The following is a 26,067-nucleotide window of genomic DNA, read 5'->3' as shown; positions in this document are numbered from 1 at the left end:
GACCCAACACCAGGTTAACAGATTTTGCTCTTTTCATACGGACCAAATATTGATCTCACCCTTAATGATTAATTTAAGTAACTGTACCATAGTATATCTATATATGCCTTCCCTCCTGTTACCACAAGGTAAATCCCCTAAGGAAGTCAAAGTATTTATGAAATGCATCAGAAACATTTTGCCATATAGAGTCTTTCATAGCAATCTATAGCTGCACTATGGAGTTTGCAGCATGACTACATTGCAAGTACAGACAAGTGGACTTCCAGTTCCTCTCCTCCTTCCACCACCACCCAATCTCCACAGCCTACGCTTATGGAAATCCTGAAACCTTAATGCAAGTTGCTGCAGATTTTTTATTTACAATTGATAAATATATTGTGTTTTGTCATCTTTTTATCTGGAATTATTTTGACGAACACCACTTTCACTTAATCTCGCACTCCATGAGACAGTGCTCTGCTCAGAATTCCTTCCGACATGGAGCAGTGGTGGATGAAACTGTTGTGAAGATTAAAGCCCTCCTCTATCAGACATTGCAACTGGTATGAACTCTGTGGGCCACCGAATATTTAAACTTCCAACTGGTGCTAAATGATTTAAAAGCTACTGTCAGGGAATCCTATTGTCCAGACAGATTTGTTTATTGCGTTGCTCGTGGTTGTAAAATCAGATAAGCCGATATGTGCATTGTATAAATTTATATTTAGACAGCAATTTTGTTGTCATAGCCAAGCCCAACTAAAATAAAGCTGCATAGTGGATGTCACAGAAAGCCCCTGGTTCTTTAGCAGTGCCCTGGAATCATTACATGTGATTTCAGATTCTAAAAAGAAAGAGATAAAATCAATAAGAATGTTATATTCCCTAATGCACCAGGGAATTCCTCTACCAGGGGCTGGAAAATAAAACAAGGGATAATGTGATTCATATTAATCCCTCCCACCACCACCACCACCACCACCACCCCAAAGCTTTATATCATTTGATAATCGTGGTTTTATATGTAGATGACATTCTAATAACATTTTCTCATATTTAAATTTTGATTAGAACATGGGTAGCAGAAAACCACTGAGAAAATATCTGAAGACTAGGGAATGTTGAACACACTGCTAAAATGCAAGTGTAGTTCACTTGAATGGCAGTGCTAAACTTAGGTTCTAGGACAACAAAAAAAATCTTTTTCAAGTAACAGAACAAGGCATATCTCTTCTAATACTGAAACAAGGTTAACAGCCAGAGGAAATTACCATAACATCTTTACTATTTAAAAACAAAAGTAGTATCTAATATTGCAATGCACAATTCATTCCGGTGCCAACTGTTCAATTATGTAATCTACATTAGTCACTCAAACGACTGGTGGGCTACAGCTAAAATTGTTATACTGTACATCATAACAAAACACAGCTTTCTTTTTTTAAACATGGTCATGTCAGCCAAATGACTAAAAGTATCCTGCCTTCCGTTAACTTCGCACCAATTAGATTTTGTTCATGGACACCCATTCGGTACGGGGCATCCACACCGCCATAGCCTCCATAATAGCTTCCTCCCATATCCCCAACACATACAATGTACTTATTAGTCTAGATGCCCACAGTGCATTTGATACAGTGTCTTGGTCCTTTTTGTCAGCAGTACTGGACGATAGAAATAATTGATCAGTGCTATAAAGTATGCTCCAAATTCCCTATGACACCTCCATCAACCTCTTCAATAATTAACACACTAATAGGAGACGCTTTGGTGAAGACGAGGGGCACTTGACAGGGATGTCCGATGTCCCCCCTGTTATTCAACCTATCATTAGATCATATGCTAAGTCATTCAACAGTGGCCTCAACTGAAGGGTATATATATTAGCATAAAATGCACAAAAATCACAGCATTTGCAGACAATATTCTGTTTCATATTTTGAACCCAGAAGCGTGTCTAGGCCCCCTAATAAAAAAAAATTGAGAAATTTGGCTCAGTGTCAGGCTTTGAGATTAATCTTGACAAATCAACAGCTATTTTTCTGGGACGGAGTCCAGTAAAACCTAGGTCGACTCAAGCCTTTTTGTTGCAATGGGCTAGTAATTCAATACTGTACCTGGGGGTCCAGCAGCCGCAGAACATGGCCACTATTTACAGTCGGAATATTAGTAAAACCATAGCTGACATGCAAAAGAAAATATCAGGATGGGAGCAACTTAACCTCTCTTATCTGGGTAGGGCTAACCTCTTGAAAATGATAATATTTTCTAGGCTGTTGTACCCTCTGCAAACATTGCAAATCTTGCTAATGAAGAAAGATGCTCAACATATCAATTACTTATTCCGATCATTTATATGGAAAAAGTGTACCCGAATAAGTTTAATTAAACTCCAGCAGCCCAAAACAAATGGAGGTATAAATTTTCCTGATATAGTAAACTATAGCCATGCTGCACAATTGCATTACCTAACAGACTGGCTAATGGATCAGAGTACATACACCAATCTAGAGGTAGAGAAACAATTTCTCCCGGAGGCTTTTCTTCACCTCCACCATCAAGAATTACCTTCCTATGTCCTTGAAAAACCCCTTGTCACCTCAGTCAGGAAAATCTGGCATAGCCTAATAAATAAATGTACCTTAATGGCCATAAATCCATTCACTTACCTTTTCTTAAGAACTCTGCATTACAAAATGGCATGGTGGCCCACCCCTTCACCACATGGGGGAGGGAAGGACTGCGGACAGTTGGCCAATTGCTAGACAAGACTAACAAAAAACCATACTGTTATAATAAAGCACAGGAAAGATTCCCCTTTTTAGGCCCATGTGGCCTTTTATTCAAGCCCAGCATTACGCTCATGAAGTAATCTCCCTCTTTACCGCAGTTGACTGGGACAACCCTCTTGACACACTTATTAGCTACTACCCCCCTCCCTCCCCCCAAACGAGGAGCAATATCCTCTAATTACACCTTCCATAAGGACTATCCTAGACCATACTAAAATCAAATCAGGTTTGAGTAGGTGCATGACCTACTTTCCCCTATTGGCGGAGAAGTTATTCTTAAAGGCATTAGTTCTCTCCATTAAACTTTTTCCGGACTCCACATACACTGAAATGTTCCTAAATATATTGCATAGAGGATAACGATCACCATATAACAGGAACACAATTGGTCTCTCTGATAATTCTAGATGACTTAAATGCGAGAAATCCCAAGCTGATCTATACCACTGTTTATGTTCCTGCCCCGTGATTAAGGCCTTCTGGACCCCCATATGGAGATTTGCAACAGAGAGCTGGTAAACTACCTGCTGCCACGGCTCACTTATATTCTCTGTCCCTCGTCCCGGCCATCGTCATGATGACTGGGACATCACTTCTGCCTCTACCCAGCCGTTGCCAAGGCAAAGGTCAGGACGTTTCACCAGCCTCTGTACGCGTCCTGGCAGACAAACACAGCCGGGCGCGTGAGTTAAAGTTAATTCTATTAGCAGCAAGCTGTTGCCCGGGCGCATGCATGTTAGTATGACAGCTGGGTCCTATTAGCTATTTATGGAGCTTGCTCCTGACTGGCCACTATCAGCATTTAAGGCAGGGAGGGCTTAGCCTCCGTGCCAGTTAGAGCGCTCAGTTACCTGTCTGCTTGCCTGCTCCTATTGCTTGGGAAACCTTTGAATTGATTACAGTGTATGACCTTTTGCCTGGAACCTGGACCTTGATTGTTTGCTCATTGCCCTGACCTTTTGCCTTGTTACCCAGACCTCCATTGATTGCTGCCAGCCCTGATCATTTGCCTGTACCTGACCACGTTTCCTGCTTCAGACCCCAAGACCTTTGGCATACCCCTTACTCCGCTTGTACCATCTCCCGCTATCTAGGGTGCATGCACTGTTCACGGTTTTTAAAAATATAAAATCAATCTACACCTAGTTTTGAGAATTTTAGATGCTCGAAATAAAGCTCATGAAACAAGCAGCAATAAATGTCATTAAGTCCAAACTACTCCTGCTTTAGGACCTTACCCTTTATTAATTTTAACACTTACACTTTCCTCCTTACATACAGTCATGGCCAAAAGTTTTGAGAATGACTGATGGCTGCCCATTCTTGCCTAATCAATGTCAGAATTTGTGGGTTTTTGTTTGTCCACCCGCCTCTTGAGGATTGACCACAAGTTATCAATGGGATTAAGGTCTGCGGAGTTTCCTAGCCATGGACCAAAAAATTTCGATGTTTTCATCCCAGAGCCACTTAGTTATCACTTTTGCTTTATGGCAAGATGTTCCATCATGCTAGAAAAGGCATTGTTAGTCACCAAACGGCTCTTGAATGGTTGAGAGAAGTTGCTCTTGGAGGATGTTTTGGTACCATTCTTTATTCATGGCTGTGTCTTTAGGCAAAATTGTGAGTGAGCCCACTGGCTGAAAAGCAACCCCAAACATGAATGGTCTCAGGATGCTTTACTGTTGGCATGATACAGGACTGATGGTAGCGCTCACCTTTCCTTCTCCGCAAAAGTGTTTTCTCGGATGCCCCAAACAATCTCAAAGGGGATTCATAAGTGAAAAATTACTTTACCCCAGTTCTCAGCAGTCCAATCCATGTACCTTTTACAGAATATCAGTCTGTCCCTAATGTTTTTCCTGGAGATAAGTAGCTTCTTTACTGCCTTCTTGACACCAGGCCTTCCTCCAAAAGTCTTCGCCTCACTGTGCATGCAGATGCACTGTCATCTGCCTGCTGCTATTCCTGAGCAAGCTCTGAACTGGTGGTGCTAGATCCCACAGCTGAATCAACTTTAGGAGACGGTCCTGGTGTTTGCTGGACGTTCTTGGGCGCCCTGAAGACTTCTTCACAACTATTGAACCTCTCACCTTGAGGTTCTTGCTGATCCGATAAATGGTTGATTTAGGTGTAATCTTACTAGCAGCAATATACCCGTTAAGACCGTTTTGTGCAAAGCAATGATGACTGCACGTGTTTCCGTGCAGGTAACCATGGTTAACAGAGGAAGAACAATTATTTCAAGCACCACCCTCCTTTTAAAGCTTCCAGTCTGTTATTCTAACAGACACAGCATGACAGAGTGATCTCCAGCCTTGTCCTCATACTCACCTGTGTTAATGAGAGAATCACTGACCTGATGTCAGGTCCTTTTGTGGCAAGGCTGAAATGCAGTGGAAATGTTGTTTTTGGGATAACGCTTATTGTCAAGGCAAAGAGGGACTTTGAAATTAATTGCAATTCATCTGATCACTCTTTATGACATTCTGGAGTAAATGCAAATTGCCATCCTAAAAACTGAGGCAGCACTTTGAGAAAAATAATATTTGTGTCATTCTCAAAACTTTTGGCCATGACTGTAGTGCTTGGTTTAGTCTCATTTAGGTCTTAAATCCCCTAAAAACTACTGGAAGCAGTTTATTACAGGTGGCATTTTTGTCATTCGTAAAAGTATAGAAGACGCCTGATATAAAGCATCAGGGAAGTTGAGGGGGCAAATATAGTTCATTATAGGAGGAATTTTTTTTTCCACTTCAGTGGTCAATCAACTAAAGTGCAAACTTTATGCATGGTCACAAATGAGCATTAGTGAAAACAAATATCAAATTGGCAGCTATATTTGTGCCATTTGGCAATGATTGATCAAAACAAACTAACAAAAGCCCTTTAACAGAGTACATAGGTTTAAACAACACCTATATAAACAAATGTTTCAGGGAATTCTCAAAAATCTGAGACTTTTTCTGTGTCACACACATGTCAAATGTCATACAGAAGTGATCTTCATGTCTGGCAGCAAAGTCCATACTGATTCATATCCACATCCTACCAGGAAACCACATTATTTGTTTTCTATTTTTTATTACACAAAATCCCAGGCAATGATTCAGTGGTTGTATTAACATGGGCATGACTTAAAGCACTGATTTCTGCACAATATTAAACGCCTACACAAAATTACGGTATACCAAAATTTGTCATGCTAAATAAAATGTTATTTTACCGTAACTTCAGAAACATTCCTCAAGAAGTGTAATATAGTGAAGACATCAGCGAGAAATGGAAACAAATTTTCCCGTTAGGCAATAACTTCTTCAGTATTTTGTGTGTATTTTATGTGGGAGTTGTAATGTAAATATACTAGTAAAATATATTTTACAATTCAAAATAAATGTTACAAGTGATTTCAATGGGAAAAAACATTGTATATATATTATTTTTGCTTGCCATATCTCGTCTTTTAGTACCATTGTGTCTTATAGCATCTTACTATCGATGTTTATAAAGAGGTTTAGTGTGATGTCTGTGGTTAACTACTGAACAACAGGAATTAATCTGGAATGAGTATCATATTAAGTATAGCATAAAAGAATACAAAGACCCATTATTAACTCTCCTAATATAAACATTTAAACACCAGTAATATATAATACACCGTCACCATGGAACCAATTGTCCTGCACAACAAAGATGGCAACTCATCGGTAAAGTGTATGCTCACTAATGACTTGGAGAGAGATTGACCGGTTATAGAGAGAGAAAGACCAAGCAGATTAAATAACTTTAAACTATCTTCCAAAAGAAAGTAAATCTTCTGCTTATAAATTTTGTTTGATAATCACCTTAAAATGTCCATCTTTTAAAGGAATTTCCCTTTACAGGATTAGGATACTTCACATTATATATCTGTGACAGGATGAACCTGTCTGTTGTGTTGCTTTTCCACGTCCCCTTTTTTTTATTTTATCCCAAATGTGCCCACTAACCGCAGTAGAAAGATGTTTCGCTGCTACAAAAACTAGGCTCCATAGTGGCACCTAGAACCACGACCTTCTGGGTCACTGTCGCTGCTAGTGTACTCCCTTGCAGGTACACCTGGGCTGGTACCCCTGACCACTTACCTTCAGATCAGGATTGCTGTGTATGGTTCCCCCTGGCCTATCACACTGGCCAGAGCTCTAGGGAAGCAGGCAGAGCGTTGGTACTAGGCTGGGTTCCAACCTCAGAACAGCCGGATAGATAGATTAGATTGGGTCTAATCTGTAGATCACAGGAATTACAGAAAGTAAATAGGCATCAAAGCAGATTCCTTAAGCAGTGATGTTTATTAGCTCAGGAAGTCCTAAAAAGGACAGTTACACTAGTTTGCGGGAATAGTGATCTCCAGAAATGTACAGATGGCATAATGATACATGTTCAAACAGTGCTCATTGTTATACAGTTTTGGCCACAGCCTGACAGGATGTAATCCAGCCCCCTTTTCTGACAAGGCCCCAAAAAGTCTGAAATATCTCATTCTAAGATTAACATAAGGATGAGATGTTCTTTAAACTTGGATTTTAAATGCAATTTATACTAATCTGTGATTTTCCACATCACGTGCTGTTTACATTGTTCAGACAGGTTCTAACACACAGGACGAAAGGCCACACAGGAAAGAAAGGCAACGGCCCCCTGCTAAAAAGATGTGTTGGACATTCACACATGAAAAGGCCTAATTAACTTAAATAAGAATTTCCTCTCGAAGTTACACAACAGATGCTCTCAAACAAATGCCTATTGCATCAGAAATCAATACATTTCTAATACAGAGTATCAAAAATCAGCACATTTGCAATGATATAATTAGCGCACTGTGCTGATATTGTATAAATATGTTTAAATTAAGTAATCCAGCCAATAAGTGATCCAGCCACAGTATCAATTGACAGTATTGCTGATGCCGCAAGATATAACCAGTATTACATGTTCAGCCTTTGTTGTACTTAAGAGCAAGAAAAGCCACTATTTGACATATCAAAGGTTGTTCATTATTGAGCTAATTAATATACAATAAATAACTGCACTGTTTAAATATCATTACAAATACACCCCCCCCCCCATGTTCTTTAACCACGTTTGTTGCCATGTTAGGAAAGTGGTACATCTTCTGAAAGAACAACTGAGCAGGCACAATGTGAGTGACAGCTTGGAAGAGTTGCTTTCCAAAAATTTAATGTAAGGATATGTTGGTTCACACACAGGGACAGAGCCAGTGGTGTCACTGCCGTCTCAGCCTTTTGATCCCATTTTACAACAGTCCCACAGATGAAGCAATGCTGTGGGAAGGTAATAACATTTTTAGCAGAAATATATGGGAATATCATGTTACTGCACTGAACAATGTATTTTACCTCCAAAGTTGATGTTTGAACAATTCAATTTTAGGGTTCGGTTGCAGTTTAATAACAACCAACTTATGAGTTGCCCCCTGCTTCCATTAATGGTTAGGTTGTTGACAGTTAGCACAGTGCAATCTTATATTATGCCCTCAGCTTTTCTTCCCAGACAAAGGGCATAAGCTCTAAACACTTTGTGACAAATTACACAATTAGTTGTCAGGTTACTATGTGCCACCTTCATTATTTTTTTTATTGGGTTATTCATACTCTCCACGATGTATGCCATGGAAGAATCATATTGCATGACATGAGTATATAACATGCAAATCATTCTCTCAGGAAATATTAAATAAAATTGATATGACTAAAGATGTGTATTCAGAAATAAATCTCTGCAATAAATTTGCAGTAAAATGTTTAAGGTAATGTAGCACAAATTAAGTGTGGATTATCTTATCACTGTAGCTTTAGCTATATGATATTCACACGTTATTGCATTAAGATCTTATTTTAACCTTGAGAATTGCAATTTGACTAGAATTTGGTTTGTAAATTACATCATGCATTGTAACGAAGGACTTCTTATGCATTAATGCTCATGTGCTGGATCACTGAAAAGCTATGTGTATGCCATAACAAGAGAATGCTTGTTTGCAACTGGTCAAATAAGGACATTATTTCTTTCAAAAAGAACCTTTGATCATGGATGTCAAACTGAATTTTTGGCAGGTCATTTCTATGAAGCAACAGAAACATTGTGTCAGGTTCATGGTGAGTTTTCCTGCCGACTGTTTAGGTTTAACAGAGTGAACTGAAGCTCAAAAGATAATAGTTGATGAACACAATACAAAATGATCTAAAGATTTTATATTTACAGACATTGTCCTAGCAATACTTTAAACAAGGAAGTGAGCAACAGATTAGAACCACTTGGAACACAAAGTCTGCACTATCCCTTTAAAAACATTTTTTTTTTAGACTATTCACTGCACTACAGTAAAACAAGAAGTGGCTATTGTATTGCAAAATTTCTTATAAAAGGATAGTTATTACAGCTCACTTAAGAACAGCACAAGTATAAATTTGCAAAGTCATGTACCTGGTTGTGCACAGGTTGGGTACGCAGGTTAAGTGTTTAAGCCCTTAACCTGCGGGGTCCGGACCTTGCCGCTTTAAAATACCATTGATGCAAGACGCGCTGACGTCAAACTGAAATGCCGGAGTCCTGTGTGTTCGGAATGACAGACTGTCAGCATGCCGCTTCCATGGGAGAGCTGGAGCTTCGGTGTTCAGGTAAGTCTCTTTATATTGTATTCGTTTTTGTCACATTTCAGGTTTTTGTTGTAGGACTAAAGCCTGTCGGAAATTTCATCATCGTAAATACGATTACCACCGGTTGTGGGGTTGTGCACAATGTACTCGATTTAATGGGGAAAACACATAAGCCAACATAGCTGTCTACAGCATTGCAAAGGTTGTACTAGCCTATGGGAGGAATTGGGCCAATTGGATGATTTACTTGCCATGTATGGAGCAGGCTCACTGAAATTAAGAAATTTCTTTTGTAGGATAGGTGGGGATGGTGCATTTACAGGGGATTGTGTTGGGAGGCATAACCTTTTCTCTCCACAAACTTCTCTGGCACCTCTGAGTTGCTGGAGATCAGCTGACGTCTCTAATGGACACATTTTGCAGCTTCCTTCATTTTGTCGGAAAAGTGCATTCTAGGCACACATTCAATCAATGTAATAAAAAATTTCAAACACATAAAATTTCAACGGAACATTTGCAAAATATTTTAAATTAATGAAGGGCATGGTAATAAAGTGACATTTTTACTGTTGCCACTGTTGATTTTATGGGTGATTTTAAAAAGTCTGAAGTGGGCCAGGCAGATAAGTAGGCTCACGTGCACATTATTATTTAGATTATTTATAGAACGCTACAATATTCCACAGTTTCTTATTTGGAATCCTGTATTTTAAATAAAATGTAGCTATACAGCAAGCAAAATACTTAACTAAATATCAAAATTACTGGACAAACAAAGTTAATTATGGAACATACAATTTCAAACTTTTTGATGAGATTGGAACAGAGAAGAAAACAGAATGAAAGAAGGCCCTGCTCCTGAGAACTTACCATCTTGTAGTAATATTAAAACTATATCCAAGGAGAAAAATTGCACTGAGGGTCGGAAAAATTAGCAGACTATCACTGTATGAGCATTCCTGTAACATCACAGCATCTGACAATTTCTTGTTGCCCTAGAACAGTGATAGGCCACCTGATACACTTCAAGGGCCACATGGATGCCCCCTCTAAAGGTCGCACAATACCCTTAACTGCAGTAATAAATGAAAACAATACAATTAATCACAGGAAGAGACACCTGTCTATAACATACTTATCAACTTTATGGAGTTGTCTTCCGGGAGCCTGCAGGAGGGGGTGGGCATGAGGAGGGGCGGGGTGCCAAAATCGCGGCATTTTGGACCCGCCCCCTGTGACGTAATGACGCAAGCGTGTCATGTTACACCGGGGTCAGGGCCAAATGCCGCGATTCGCGGAGAATCACGGCATTTTGGACCAAATTCTGCCCACTTCTCCATACTCTCCCGGGAGTCTCCCAAAATGCGGGAGTCTCCCAGACATTGGCAAGTATGATCTATAATAATATATCAGCGGGTATTTTAAGCAAATTAAAACAAACAAAGCTGCCAATAAACCAGGAAGCAGCAGGGGCTGCAGGGGAAGGCTCCTCCTTCTAACTTGCTGGGATATTACTGTCAAGTACCTGAGTGAATCTACCAATTTTAGTTAGAGAGTAATATTTAAATACACAAAAAAAAAAAAAAAGATTAGTAATCTTTAGTTTATATGTTTTAATGGTTTTTTTTTTAATATTTAATCGAATATTGTTATGCGCATAAAGAAACTGTTTGTGTCTACAAATGGCCCTGACACATTTGCCTGTGAAATCCATACTTTTCAAGACACAGACAGAGAAGAGCACAGTGTGCTGCAGATGCACTGCTACCTCCAACTTCTGTTCTCAACTACTGCAAAATGGACCAAATGCTAAGGCTGTTTCAATCATAGTGCCAGCAGTTGGTTCCCAACTTTTCAGTAGATCACTTAAATTCACTACTTGCCTTCTTCTGGGTTTCCAAATATAGGTAGGTAAGCAATTATAGAATCCTAGTAATTCTGTTAACACACATACATTAGGAATTTGATAAAACATACATTTCTATTTATAGGTTCCCAATGGCAAAACACACTGTCATGTGAAATCTAGGACACATGGAGGCTGTGGCTGCAGATGAAGAGACTAGTCCTACACAGATGTAAAATATGTACATATGATATCACTCGTCCTATGCAACAGACCATTAAAGCATAATACCTATATTTAGCAAGGGACGTTTTAGCTTTGTTTCATCTACTCCTTGATCCTTAGATGGCCTAATCTGTCTGCCCGAGAACACCTTTTTTTCCCCCCAAAGCTAGCTCCCTTAAGCAATAAAGTCATACTGTTATTGTTAGGTAAATATAGCTTTTCTACAGCCTGATACTAAGCGAGAGATTCAATTCAGTGCCATGTGTCTCCAGAGACACACTGCACTAATGTTAAGGCTGAAATCTCTGCACATATAGAGGTGTGAGGAAAAATGAATGGAGATTCCTTACTGTAATGGCCAGCACAATGTGTGAAGCTGGACATCGCAGCCAACCGAATATCTCATTAACTGTAATACTGTCCCTCTACACCTCAGCCCCTTTATCAACATTTTGTTGACAGGTTTACATTACAGAGCCTATTCTGATGATCTTTTACAGTAGAGTTCATTATGTTGATTGGTATAAAGTACTGTTCCAATTATGTTGAGTAGACAACACACAATTACATGCCCATAGAATAGTACTATAGACATGAATATGTCCATTAGTAATAATATGCACAGTTCTATGCACAGCAGTAGTAATGCCCTATAATATGCATATCACTGGTAACTGTTCTGACCACAATTGATCAGATTTACAGAAAGGTACTAACACCGGTCAATGGACATATAGGGGGGAATTCAATTGTTCTGTGGAACATCACGGCTGCGCACTTTTACCGTTACTATGGTAAAAATCTCAGGTCAGTTTTCCTTGTACCTCTATGGGACGTGAGGAAAACTGAGGAGCGATTTCATTTAAAATCTCTGCCGGAGTATCTCCGTAATGCCCGCCATACACTACGCAACTAATTGAATTCCCCCCATAAAATACAAAAAGGAAATAGTACACTTTAGGTTCCAAAAGCATAATAACTACAATATGCATAACAAGCGCTGCAACATTGTTATACAAAATAAAACTTAGGCTCTTAGAGCACATTTTAAGCAAATTGTAGTTGCTGGACCACTGTAATAATGCACAATAAGGTGCAAATATGTAGCAATGTTTAGTAACATGCCTAGTAATAATGTTCAGATGGAGTAACCACTAGACATGTACCCAGATGTAATACATAACAGCAAAGGTGCCCAATAACACAATTTTAATTCATAGCAACTCTCAAAAAAATCTATAGCTCTTTGTACCCCTTTGCCTTTTCCTCATTAATCACCCTTACCTTTCATTAATTAATGTAAAACTTATGGCAATAAATGCCTCATCTTGTAGTCTTGTATTATATTATACACCTAAAGGCAAAATGTATCCCATACTGAATCTACTGCTGTCATGCTTATAATTTTGTCATGTGATATGTATTCTATTGCTGTGTATCTGGGTTCGTGGCACACAGTGATTTAAAACAAACAAAAAAACAAAACAAAAACCTATAGCTATGATCAGATGCGGAACTACCGCCACTGCAGGGGGCATGACCATTATGGGGTCAGAGGTTAGGCGGTCCAACAATTGCCAGGTCGCCCAACCAATGCCCCTGCTCTGCTCTTCGGAGTATGTATGTGGTCGGCACATGCTCAAAAGCCGAAAGGTGAGGTGTTACAGAGGTACACATTTAGGGTAGAAGAAGATTAAGAAGAACAGTTAGTGAGGAAGATGAAGCAAGTGACAGTTAAGTATGATAGTAGGGGAAAAAAATAATCACAATAAGCAAAGTCAAGGGTAGCAAACAGATCTCATTAATAGCCAGCCAAGCTAAATTATTTAAATATCTTTTTAGATATTAAATGGTAGCTGGCCCAAAGAACAGTACAGCTAGACAAAATACCAAAGTTTAGCTACAGAGCTTTCGAAGTGCAGCATGAATGGGCCTCATGCCTATTCTGACTCTGCATATCTACTATTATGTAGATTGACCAGTCACAGAGGCACATAAATTGTTTTTATAATGAACACTGTACTTAAAGAATGAAAAACCCAAACTGGATACATAACTAAGAGAAATAAGAAAATAAAGAAAATTCATAGTCTGACTACACTGATTTAACAACTGAATTAAGATCCATCCTGGGATTTAAATTATAATATAAATAAATTATAAAGTGTTTGACAACTAAGGATTTTATTAAGTATGCTATTTGATAAGTTAAAGGCTAGCATCAATGTTACTGTTGTTTGATTACAAATATTGATATATAGACTGGGAGCTCCCAGATTTCCATAAACCCTGGGTTGACCTGAAACAGGTCCCTCCATTTCTCCTTCCCTATCGCAGATATGAAATGGCTCCCCCAATTCATTATGATTATGTTCTCTCCATTCCCCGTCTTCCACCCTAGATGCTCTTGTGATAGGACCATTGGGACAACCAAAGATTTTGTTCCCCCCAACTAGAAATCTTACCTTATCTAGAGTTTCTTCACTTATCCCTGATCTTAACTTATCCAGTTGGTCTACCAAGGAGAGCTCTTCTCTTGCCCACATATTCGCAGCTGGGGATCTGAGCTCCTTTGCCCAGCTGCAGGAGAATTTTCACATTCTCTCCTCTGACTTTTATAAATACCTGCAATTGTGTCATTGGATCGCCGACCTCCTCCACCCCCACAATTGCCCTTTTAATCTACCCCCACATCTGCTTCATGCCAAATTAACCAAGTGTAATAATAAAAGAGACAACACTTTTTGGTACCAACATTTGACCCACTTATTAGATATTCCCAGTACAAATGGGAATCGGACCTTAACATCCCTTTCCCTGGACCAATGGGACATTATCTACAGTAATCTACATAAAATGTCCAAATGCAATAATCACTTGGAAATGCTATGAAAGCTCCTGTATAGTCTGTATTGTCCGCTCCCCACTATATAGCCCCTCCTTTTCTTTTCTGTACCATTCCCATTTTCCGTGAAATATTTAAATAAAAACCAATGATGTTAAAAATATTAATAATAATGATTTAGGTTAAGCCAAACTTTTGAAATGCGGGAAAAAACCCAGCGCTGTCTGTCTGAAATAATATACAGTGAGTAAATCTGGGGTGCTGCCTATGGGGATGAAATGGTGCCTCTACTATTCGTAATAAAGTTTTAAGTAACCCCTGGCGCTCCACCAGTTTGTGTGGCTAGTATATAAGAGTGTGTGCAATCAAGATAGCAAATATCGGTTTAATAGATTGCTACGGAGTGCTGTACATAAAACAATGCACAATTTGGGCCCGAGTATTCAAACAATCACTTATCCATGAGGAAACCTCTAAGTTTTATGTGAAATGCATTGGAAATTATACCTTTTGCATGCACAGACACATAGATTTCCCCTGCTTCTAACTGCGAGTCATTTCTTTCCGATATTGGGACACTCATTGTTGAAACATTATTTCCCGGAAAAGACTTATTTCAGAGTTATAAGAGTCCATCCAAGGGACCTCTCTTACCCCGCATTATTATGCATACGTCTGAACTTGAATTGAGCCTACCTATAGAACCAGCAGGATTGAGGGTGCTATAAAAGGACTCATGTTACAGGATGCCTAGCAATTGAATGAGCATGATTTGTTCTGACATACCACGTATTGCCTATGATTTATATGGTGGAGCGCCAGGGGTTACTTACAACTGAGCCAAGCTATTCATCGTTATTGAGTAGAAAATGTTTAAAATCTATACATTATGTAATAAATGGATTATGACATTACATTGTCAACATGGTAGCATCAGTGTCTGCATTAACTCTACTTGTTAAACTGCCTAGAGGATAAATACTTACAAATAAACACCAATATTTGAAAAGCAATTATTTATGTTGTAGTAATAAACAAATTAATTTTAAAGTTATAGTAAAATAAGGTAAATTTCCAGGTGTGGTTGCTTGTTTTATGTTTCTCTAATTTCTACTGGGGTCTAGTCAGTCCCCCCGAGTTGGGGTCAATAACGTTTCTATTGCTCAGTCAACAAAGAAGTGGCAAGGTAGGATATAGTAGTAGTGTCTTATATATGCACAATATCAGCGCTTACAGAATAGTGTTATGTTTTTTCTTTTTAACTAGCCATTGGTTAGTAAGCCCAGGATTTGATCCCCCCTGCAAGTAATGAGACAGGGCATTGCCTGTTGAACTTGCAGGCAGCAGATTTCTTGATCCAGCCTTTTCTGTAACAGTCACTGCTGGGCAAGGATGCAGAGCTGTATATCCTGGCATTGCTTTTTTACTGATCCAAAAAATCTATATATGTTTGCTAACTATACAGAGCTCTAGGATATATAATGGTGTACATTACAAGGCAGAGGCAATCAAATAGTAATGGGATAGTAGAGTAAAATGGTGCTTCACAGATAAAGCTTTTCACATGCAGACTGGGCACCAGATGGCACTCTGTACATTATACTGGAAACCAGATAGGGATCCTGAATGTGCTGATTGATCATGTAAAATGGATTTTTTAAACTGGCTTCCACCGTTTCCATTAGATCTGATTGCCTGACAATTCCAACCAACCAATTAGTTTTTAAAAGTGGCCCATAGATGGACAAGTGTTTCTCCTCTGTACAGTGCATACTTTTCCATACCACACATTTTAAGGGTCATTGTTTTACAGCTAGAAAAGTGCAATCACTCCTGTGGTTATAGCTTTAAGTGAACCCTGCCTGACCTGTCGCACAATAGTCATACTACTGTGATTAAATCAGCAATACTGTTTTTTGTTGGGTTTTTTTTTTTTTTTAACACTGTGGCAGGTTAAATTAAGGTTGGTATTTACCACTTTCCTTTGCTTTTTTCTTCAGGCTGTTATTAGTAATTTAAGATTCTGGACAACCATGGTAACCACAGTCATATGGCACCTTTTAAGCTCCATCTGCACTATGACCTCTTCCTTCTGCCCCTCTGCCATCACATTATATGCTGAGAGTTGTGAGCAGTGTTTGTGTAGCAGACTGCCATTATTGTTTGCCAACCAAAGAGCTTTTGAAAAGAAGATAATGGTTTGTAAGAATATAGCTAAGACAAATTACAATCAGATGCATGCTTAAAAAATTACTTAACTTGCTATTTAAAAGGAAAAAAATTCTAGTGCTGGAGACACTGCATGCTGTCATTTTACAGGGAAAGCGTTTCCTCCTCACTGCAACCAGTCACATGAGAGCAATTCTAGTTGAAAAAAAGCAGCATTCAAGCGCTTCTGTCACACCACCCTAAGCAATTACATTTTATGCTGCATAATGTGCCATACTATACACAGTGCACTAAGTGTATATTTTCTGGATGTATCATGCTTGCTTAGCATTTTGCTTACTTTAAGTACTTGAATTAAACCTAAGTTAGCAGGTCTGGAATACACATTAAAAACTGTTTAGTGGAGAAATGTGTAATAAAGAAAACAATATACAGCTTGGTAAAGTTGTATATTCAGTTAACTCTTAAGATTCTCTATGTATAGACAGTAGTGTATTGACATGCACTTTTAACACAAACACTATTAACATTAACGAGCAACATATGTTCCTTTAATGTATGTTAAATTCCACATTAATTTTTCTAATAAAGAAAAGGACACATTTATTTCAGATAGTATTCTGTTGATTTGTAAAATGTGTAGGTCTGGTCACTATACGGTTATCAGCTTCCTTTCCACTGGGAAAGTAGACATCAGAACGGATTTCTGCAAAGTGTTTTACTTCCGGCCCTGAAGAGAGACTGCCCCAGGAAACTATAGATTGAAAATGTAGGTGGAGCGATAGGCAGCCATAACTAGCTATCAAATGTAAAAAGCCAGACATGCATGCTTGTATGTCAAAACAAATGCTATCTTTGTGTTAAATTCAAAAAGTCCTGTTTTTATTTGTTATTTTGCCAATGGTGGGCACTGTTAAATGAGAAGGATGCTCAGCAATTGCACAGCCCAGCCAGTCGGTACCAGGAACCCTGATTTTGTGCATTCTTTCTTGTTTTCTTCAAATGCCTACACATTTTTCAAAGTGCATGCTATACTAGGTTAACTAATACAGGAGTCACTAGTTTCACTGCAGTCCCGCACTGCATGTCCTTTTCACCTAGAGTGTGCTGGGCTAACGTACAAGGAAACTAAATCTTGCTGACCACTGTACCTCCTATTAGCGATTCATCTTTACAGATATCTACCCCAGGGTGACAAGAAGAAAAACAGCACAGTGTTATCCCTGCATAAAAATAAAGAAACGCAAAAGTCTAAACACAGCTTCAATTTCAAAGAGAGCATTTCAGTGCAGACGCAAGAGTAGTCACACACCTATTTGTTATGGCTCTACAGAAAACATTTTTTTAGTTGCGAGTAATAAAAGAAAGAAAAAAAAATCCACAAACGCCGTTGTCTTGAGAGAGAGAGAGGATTTTAGGAATGTAAAAACAAATGAAAAGGAACAGATGAGCTTCAGATGTGGACAGGCTCAACAGAATGCCATAGCCTTCCAAACCCTCAGTCAAGTCCTTTGGGCTTAACATAACTTGCCTGGGTTAGACCAATAACAAACCACAAAGGGCCTTTGCATGCAACACTGCTGTAAGAAGACAAAGCAAGATTGTGTGTGTTTAATGTGTATCAATTACAAACAATAACAAATGAAAGCAATCTCCCTAATGAGGGACACTTCATCACCCTTACATGTGAAGAACAAATTCCAGAGGTTTGAGACTAAAAAGCAAACAGTACAACTTCCTTCTGTAAAAGACAGACGCAGCAGCTAGTGAGCCTGAGCTCTGTGGCCACTTAGCAGTGCTAATTCCTATTAAAAAGACCATAAATACAGAGCACAGGTTTATATACAATAAAACAGGAGAATGCAAACCAGAAACCTTGCAGTTCTCCAAATGAATATGAAACTGATCTTGCTGTTAGTTTAACTCTTTCATAAACTCAGTGACTGTGGTGACAACCTGCAGGGTCAAAGGCAGGATAACAAATCATTTTATATACACCACTGAGAAAACTCTTGATTATACTCATATCAGCCATGTTTCGCTTCTTCTGCAGCCTGCCTGCACACAATTACAGAGAACATACGTATTTCTACCAGCGCAGCTCCTCCTGATGATGATGGCCAAAGTATGTGAAGTTAAAATATTCTCTTCGCATGTCAACTAATCATCAATACAAAGAGAATGGAGCATGTGCTTTCTGTGTGTGGGCCATACACACCTGCCAATTATTTAGCACTGTGGAAATACGTACATAACTTAACTGCTTAACAGAGCTTGGGACCTGTTAAGCAATACTTATCTGTTTGCAATATGACCATCATCACCAGATATTTATATAGCACCACTAATTCCGCAGCGCTGTACAGCGAGAACTCACATCAGTCCCTGCCCCTTTGGAGCTTACAGTCTAAATTCTCTAGACACACACAGACAGATAGACTAGGGTCAATTTGAAAGCAGCCAATTAACTACTAGTATGTATTTGGTGTGTGGGAGGAAACTGGACTACCCAGAGGAAACCCACGCAAACACAGAGAGAACATACAAACTCCCCACAGACAAGGCCATGGTCAGGAATCGAGCTCATGACCCCAGTGCTGTGAGGCAGAAGTACTAACCGCTAAGCCACTGTGCTGCCCATAAAAAAATATTTGGAAAGCATCAAGGGAACTGCTTAATAGTCCTGATTTAGCATTGCGTTCCTTATCACACTGCATATGTTGACAGCGTACAAAGTTCTTTATAGTCCATCCGGAATGCAAACATGAAATGCAAATCCCTGCTCCTTTACCAAGCTGCCCTGAATTTAAAAATGCATATAAAATGGTTGGTGCCCTCCGTTGCCTGGTGTCAGACATCATGTTGCACTTCTGTGGATTTTCTAATCTTTGGTGTTCTGCTCCCCAGCTCTGGCTCTCTCTTCCCTGGCAATTCTCTTTGTTAAGCCACTAAAATACTTATCACGAAATGAGTTGTGGCCTTGGTATTGTAAATACGGCCCGTCCTCTAGATGAGCATATTGGTCTTTGTCCTGTGCAGGAGGGAAAAAAAAGACAAATTTACTGAACAATTTTTGTCTAATTACATTTATGGTCAAGCACAATCAATTTGAAACAGTAAAGCACTTTGTAATAATTTAAAGTATTCAAGTGCTTTATCATCAGGCAGGTTCAAGAGCAGCAAAATAAACTATGGATCTCCCCCTGCTGGTACACTACATCATGGTTTACTATATGTGTTACAAACCATTCCCCTGAAGTGCCTACACAATAAGATGGGGCTAAGATGAATGATGTATCCCTTCCCGTTGAAAATGGTGTGACCACAATTAACAACTTCACTTTTAATATGTTTAACTCTAATGCTTTAGAGACATTTTTGTAATAGACCACCCACACCTACCGGCTTTTCTGTTACAGTTCATGTACATAACTAGAAGTATGCATACCACCCCCCTGCTTCCCAAGTCATTCACATGGCATCATCAACTTCAAAGTCCAAAGCTGCATTTTAAGACACTGAATTCAATCACGTTGGTTGAATGACACAGCTTGGGCGACAGTGGCAGTATATCCGTTTTCACAGAACTATGCAGGAGGTTGTGTTTTTGGTCTATGGGTGATGGAGAAGCATGATCAAATATGTTACTCCATTTCAGAATTACTAGTATTTTTACATGTGAAAAGCCTGTCACTCTTAGTAAGCACTTTCATGACAAAAAAAAGTGTTTTCTTAGTTTTCTTTGATTTGTCATTCTGTGGCTGACAGCCATTCTGCTGATTTTACAATGTGTTGGTGGTCAATACATAAGATAATAATCTCTGTCTTGTGAATGGAAAATAAGTACCAGGTGTGAGGAGACAGGAACCACTTCAACTAACAATCTACAGCAGACAGAAATATACAAGATCCCTTGTTTAAATGTGGTATAATTGAGAGCAAACACTCATGGAATAGCCCAAAGTAAACTGTTGTTTTCATTGCTTTCTGATTAAAAAGAGCCTCTTAGAACCCAACTGACATAATTCCCCATTTAGTGGATTAGGAGGAGAGCTGGAAAGAAGGCTTGAATAACAGTTTTATCCTGCAGTCAAATCAACAACTGTGAAATTAGAGTGTGTGAGGGAGGATCACTGTTGGGAGCCAATTCCAAAGTGTGTCTAAAGATTTGGATCTTGACATAAGGCAGAAGAGAAAGTTTCTATACTAAGTGAATGGTTTCCAAACAATCTGGTGCAAACAAATGTTTAAATCTACTGCAGTTAAGTAGTACAGTCAATTACCAAGAGGGTCATACAAATCTCACTTCTTTCACAGCCAAATTAGGCTCTGGCAATATAAAGAGGGTTATTGCCTCCCAGCATACTGACCTGAAAAATATCTAAAATGCCATGGAACATTATGACATTAGAAATGTAATTTAATTGCAGAAATGAATACTACAAGACTATGGCATACATAGTGTGCTAATGAAGGCTGACATCTTAGAGAGAACCCTAAAGGTGGTCTTTGCCAAGTCTGCTGCTTTATTGTTAACTTACAGATGTAATATCCATTAACTATGAAGTTCTAGCACAAAATGCCAGCGGATAAAAAAAAAAACAATAAAAAACACCATATATCTACTCTAGCCGGATTCTCTCTCTCTTATATACAAGTAAGTAAACGCTGGGCAAAGTTAATAGTGTGTATTTTTATGCCAATTTATACTAGAAGTAGAAAAAAGTAGGAGTTCAATTAATTTCTGCAGCACATCACAGACATGAAGTTACCAGAAAATATGTTAAAACATGTTTGAGAGATGTTTGTTTTCACATACCGGTAGTTTTTTTTCATTTGTAAGAGTGAATGTAGCCTTAACCCATCATATTTCATTAGCAGATTTTCCAAGCCCTTGTTCTTCTGTTTTTGTTTATTCTAATATTTTTATCTTGTTGTTTCTATCATTATTCAACTAGCACCTTTTAGAAAGATGTACTGGGTTCTGTTGGTGCATAAACACTTGTTCCATTCAATGAAGTCACTGTGCCTGTGAACAATCAGATGCTGCAGACACCTGCACACCCTTTCTTACACTAAATACTAGCAGAACAAATGGTCGAAGTGGAAATTTGGAAGGAGCAGTATGGAAGTTTAGAATTGGCAATATGGAATATGTAAGTAAATTAAATCTGATAGTTTTACAATGAAGACAGTAGGAGAATGTATGGCATATCACCCCACTTCAACCATTGGGAAAAAATAAACTAAAAGGTAGTACACTACTACGCTCAATTTTGGGCCCCGTCATATGCGGATACTCCCCCCGCCCTCACTAGCTGTGCATTGAGCTTACTGAGTTACTGTGCTTTATGTTTACTGTACTGTGCTGTCTCACATTGTATTGTAATTCGTTTTTGTCCCTGTACGGCGCCACGGACACCTTGTGGCGCCCTATAAATAAAAATTAATAATAATAATAATAATAATAATAATAATAATAAAGTACAAAGCATCTATGACAATAGTTACTGATCTCTATAAAATATTTCCTTGCTGAATGCAAACTCCCATGATGATCTTAAAGTATAAAGTAAGATTATCCCTATACTTAAAGCATATGAAGTGGGGTGGAGTGGAGAAAAGGCCTCTTCATATATTAAGAAGGATGAATTATCATAATCTAGTGTAGAACATATGTATAAAAGAGGATTTATATACTTACGTTAAATCCGTTTCTCTGATTCCGTCTGGGGGACACTGCTTACCATGGGTTGTGGAGGGGAGCACGGGGAGTTGGCACCTAGCTAGTTAATCTTTAGCACTGCTGACAGACCCCTTTCCTCTACAATCCCCCCGCCTCTTCCTCCTCAGTTTATTTAAAAAGCCCCAAGGAGATAGGACAATCAACCAAGAGTATACAGAGGAAAGGCAGAAGGGAGGGATCGCAGTGTCCCCCAGACGGAATCAGAGAAACGGATTTAACGTAAGTATATAAATCCTCTTTTCTCTTTCATCCAGTCTAGGGGACACTGCTTACCATGGGGGTGTTCTAAAGCAGCCCCCTAAGGGTGGAAGCGCTCCAAAAGCCCCGCTCGTAGAGCACTATGAGCAAAATTTGCATCCGCGGATGCGAATACATTAAATTGATAGAATTTGGTAAATGTGTGTACAGAAGACCAGGTGGCTGCCCTGCAAAGCTGGTCAGCAGAAGCCCCATTTCTTGCTGCCCATGACGCCCCTACCGATCTGGTGGAATGGGCCGTAAGTCTCTCCGGCACAGGACAGTTAGCCTTTATGTAAGCTTGCTTAATGGTTGCCGTGATCCACCTTGCAATGGACTGTTTTGAGGCTGGCCAGCTTCTTTTATTAGAATCATAATGAACAAGCAGAGAATCTGTTCGTCTAATCTGAGAAGTTCTTTTAACATAAATGCGGAGAGCCCTAACCACATCTAACTTTTCCATAGACTGCAGATCAGACTGAGAAGTAGATGAAAAATACGGAACTACAATTTCCTGGTTCAAATGAAAAGAGGACACCACTCTTGGAACAAAGGAGGGAATCGTCCTCAAAACCGTTCTGTCCTCATGAAAAACCAGATATGGTTCCCGGCAAGACAGAGCTCCCAATTCCGACACCCTGCGTGCCGATGCAAATCGCCAAAAGAAAAACAACCTTCCAGGTCAGACACCTAAAATCTGCCTTAAGTAAAGGCTCAAAAGGAGGCATTTTAAGCATGTCCAGTACCAGGTTAAGATCCCATGGTGCTGTAGGCGTAACATAGGGAGGTTGAATATGTAAGACCCCCTGAAGAAAAGTCCTGATATCTGGCAAATCAGCTAATTTCAGGTGAAAAAAGACTGAAAGTGCAGATACCTGAACTTTTAGGGAACCTAAACGAAGCCCTGCTTCCAACCCATCCTGAAGAAAAGCCAATAAGCGAGGGAGACGAAAGGAGGATGTGCGACATGTCCCATATTCACACCATCTGATATAAGCTTTCCAGATACGATGATGGATGCGAGCCGAAACTGGCTTTCGAGCTCGCATCATTGTGTTCACTACACTGGAGGAAAAACCCCTCGCCCTGTAGAGGCTGGCTTCAACAGCCATGCCGTTAAACTAAGCTGAGGTAAATTCTGGTGACGAAAAGGACCTTGGAGAAGAATATCGTCTCGTGCCGGAAGACGATATCCTTATCCCACCGCTATGGATATTATGTCTGCGTACCACACTCCACGCGGCCATGAGGGAGCTATTAGAATCACCGGCCAACCGCCTTTCCTCACTTGTCCGAGTACTCTGGGAAGCATGGAAATCGGGTGAAACAGATAACCCAACCTGAATTCCCATAACATGGACATCACGTCCACCACTATTGCTAAGGGATCTCTTGCCCTTGCGCAAAACCTGTGAACCTTCCTGTTGTGTCTGGAGGCCATGAGATCTACATCCGGGAGACCCCACCTCTGAACTAGACACTGCAATGCGAAGCATCATCGCATTGCGACTGAGGTAATCGGCCTCCCAATTTTTTATTCCTGGAATGAACACCGCCGATATTGCTGGAACATACTGTTCTGCCCAAAGGAATATCTGAGCTGCAACCCGCATTGCAGCTGCACTCCTGGTTCCTCCCTGTCTGTTGACATATGCCACAGCCGTGGCATTGTCGGACTGAACTCTGACTGGGTGGCCCTGAAGGATAGTCTGGGCCCCCCGAAGAGCTGAAAGAATTGCCTTCAACTCCAACGTATTGATTGATAGGGCTAATTCCTGAACTGACAAGAGCCCCCCAACCTCTCAGGCTGGCGTCTGTTGTGGCTATGATCCATGACCATGGAGCAAAGGACCTGCCCACCGCCATGTGATCTTGAATGAGCCACCACTGGAGCGATTCTCTTGCCCTCAGAGACAGCAAGATCCTCTGGAGATCCAAGCGTAGGTGGGATCCTGACCATTTTGTCAACAGATCCCACTGAAAACATCGAGAATGAGCTCGACCGAAGGGGATGGTCTCGAAGGAGGCCACCATCTTTCCCAGCAGCCGCATGCACAAGTGTATTGAGGGGTTGGAAGAAGACAAGACCTGAGTTGTAATACTCCGAATTGAAACAATCTTCTCGGCAGGCAGGAACACCTTTTGCTGGCTGGTGTCCATGATGAGCCCTAGGAAAACCATGCGTTGACACGGAACCATCTGGGATTTCGTCATACCTAGTTACTATTTAAGCCACACACTCTGTATCCCGTGTACATGCCTTGAGAAAGGCTCTTGACGAGCCAAAACGCGTTGGATGATGGGATACGTGTGACGTCAGACGTTTCTGATACTGAACAGCAGGGATTTTTTTCCTTTATCGGACTCTGGTGTACTTTTGCTGGTAGAACGGTTATCGTTAGTGTGAGCTTCCCGGGAATTTGCTCAACTCTGAACACGCTTCTAACCATTCTGAGGACGGTAAGGGTCCATCTACTGCCCAATTTCAGTGTCCGCCTGACGCTGCCATTATTTTGGTTTTTATTGCTGTTTGTAATAAATTTTTTATGTATGGTTTTACACTATGAAGTCTTCCTTTCTCTTGGGATCTCTTTATGAATGAGTGGGACTACATGTTAGAAGATCTTTTTGTGGAAAGAGCGACATTCATATTAGAGGCTTGAAGTTATATACCTTTTGGTGAGTGCGTACCCCTCAGGGGTTAAGTCTTAACCCTCTAATTCACGTGGTGATCCAGTCCTGCTATTGAATACACGGAGATTATAAGGGGTTTTTTTGTCCCTTTAATTTTTGTTTACATTTTAAGTTTTGCACTATGTTTTGTCCTCTTTTTTTCTTTTGTATGTTTGATCTACGAGGATTTATGAAGCTTTGTGGAGTTTATCAGCCATCCATGGCCCTCGAGAACCGCCAAGGTGAGGGATAAGTGATGACGTAAGCAATTCTCTGAAGAGGATTTGATGAGCAGATCATCCAAGTAAGGCACGACCTGAACTCCTTGTAGGTGAAGACATGCTGCCATCACTGACATGATCTTCGTGAAGACCCTTGGCGCTGTGGAGAGGCCGAAAGGGAGAGCCCGAAACTGATAGTGGGAGGGCCCCACTGTGAATCTCAGGAGAAAAGTATACCGACGCACCAGGTAATCATATACCCAGTCTATTATTATTTATATATGTTGTCAATTTAGCTGGGTTGGTGCACCCTACACATGTGAAACTAATAGTCGCATATAGAGGTAGAAAGAAAGGAAAACATGTCTTATAGGGGCACTCATGATTATTTGTTGATATAAAACATACATTTTATTGATTCATTTAAAAACTGTGTTAAAGTCCCAAATTAGTACCATAGTACCACTAGTAGCGAAATAAAACCAAAAACCCGCAGCCACAAATATAGATTTTAGCTGGGATTCCACTCTGCGATCATTGGCATCCTGCAGAGTTGCTGAACCAGGGGCTGGTAGTAAAGTGTGTTTGTGCTTGTCACTCGCTATTCAGGCACCCCATTCTTCTCTCTCTGGCTCTCATTTGACAGGGAAGTGCCTGCGCTGCTCTGCTGTGAGTGTG

The 26,067-nt window shown here is 39.9% G+C and overlaps 1 protein-coding gene across 4 annotated transcripts in view; it reads right to left on the bottom strand.

The window, feature by feature from the left end:
* Window positions 1-18,108: 18,108 nt before the first annotated feature.
* The window catches only part of TRMT11 (tRNA methyltransferase 11), a 47,610-nt gene continuing 39,651 nt past the window's right edge, over window positions 18,109-26,067 (bottom strand). For all 4 annotated transcript variants that reach the window (XM_075203025.1, XM_075203026.1, XM_075203027.1 and 1 more), the window contains one exon: window positions 18,109-19,543. In XM_075203025.1, coding sequence (XP_075059126.1) covers window positions 19,394-19,543 — 150 coding nt within the window. In that variant the 3' untranslated portion in view covers window positions 18,109-19,393. The remainder of the gene's footprint in view (window positions 19,544-26,067) is intronic.

This window comes from Mixophyes fleayi, chromosome 3 (genome assembly GCF_038048845.1).
Source record: "Mixophyes fleayi isolate aMixFle1 chromosome 3, aMixFle1.hap1, whole genome shotgun sequence".
Classification (NCBI taxonomy): Eukaryota; Metazoa; Chordata; class Amphibia; order Anura; family Limnodynastidae; genus Mixophyes; species Mixophyes fleayi.
This window is presented reverse-complemented; position numbering and strand designations above follow the sequence as displayed.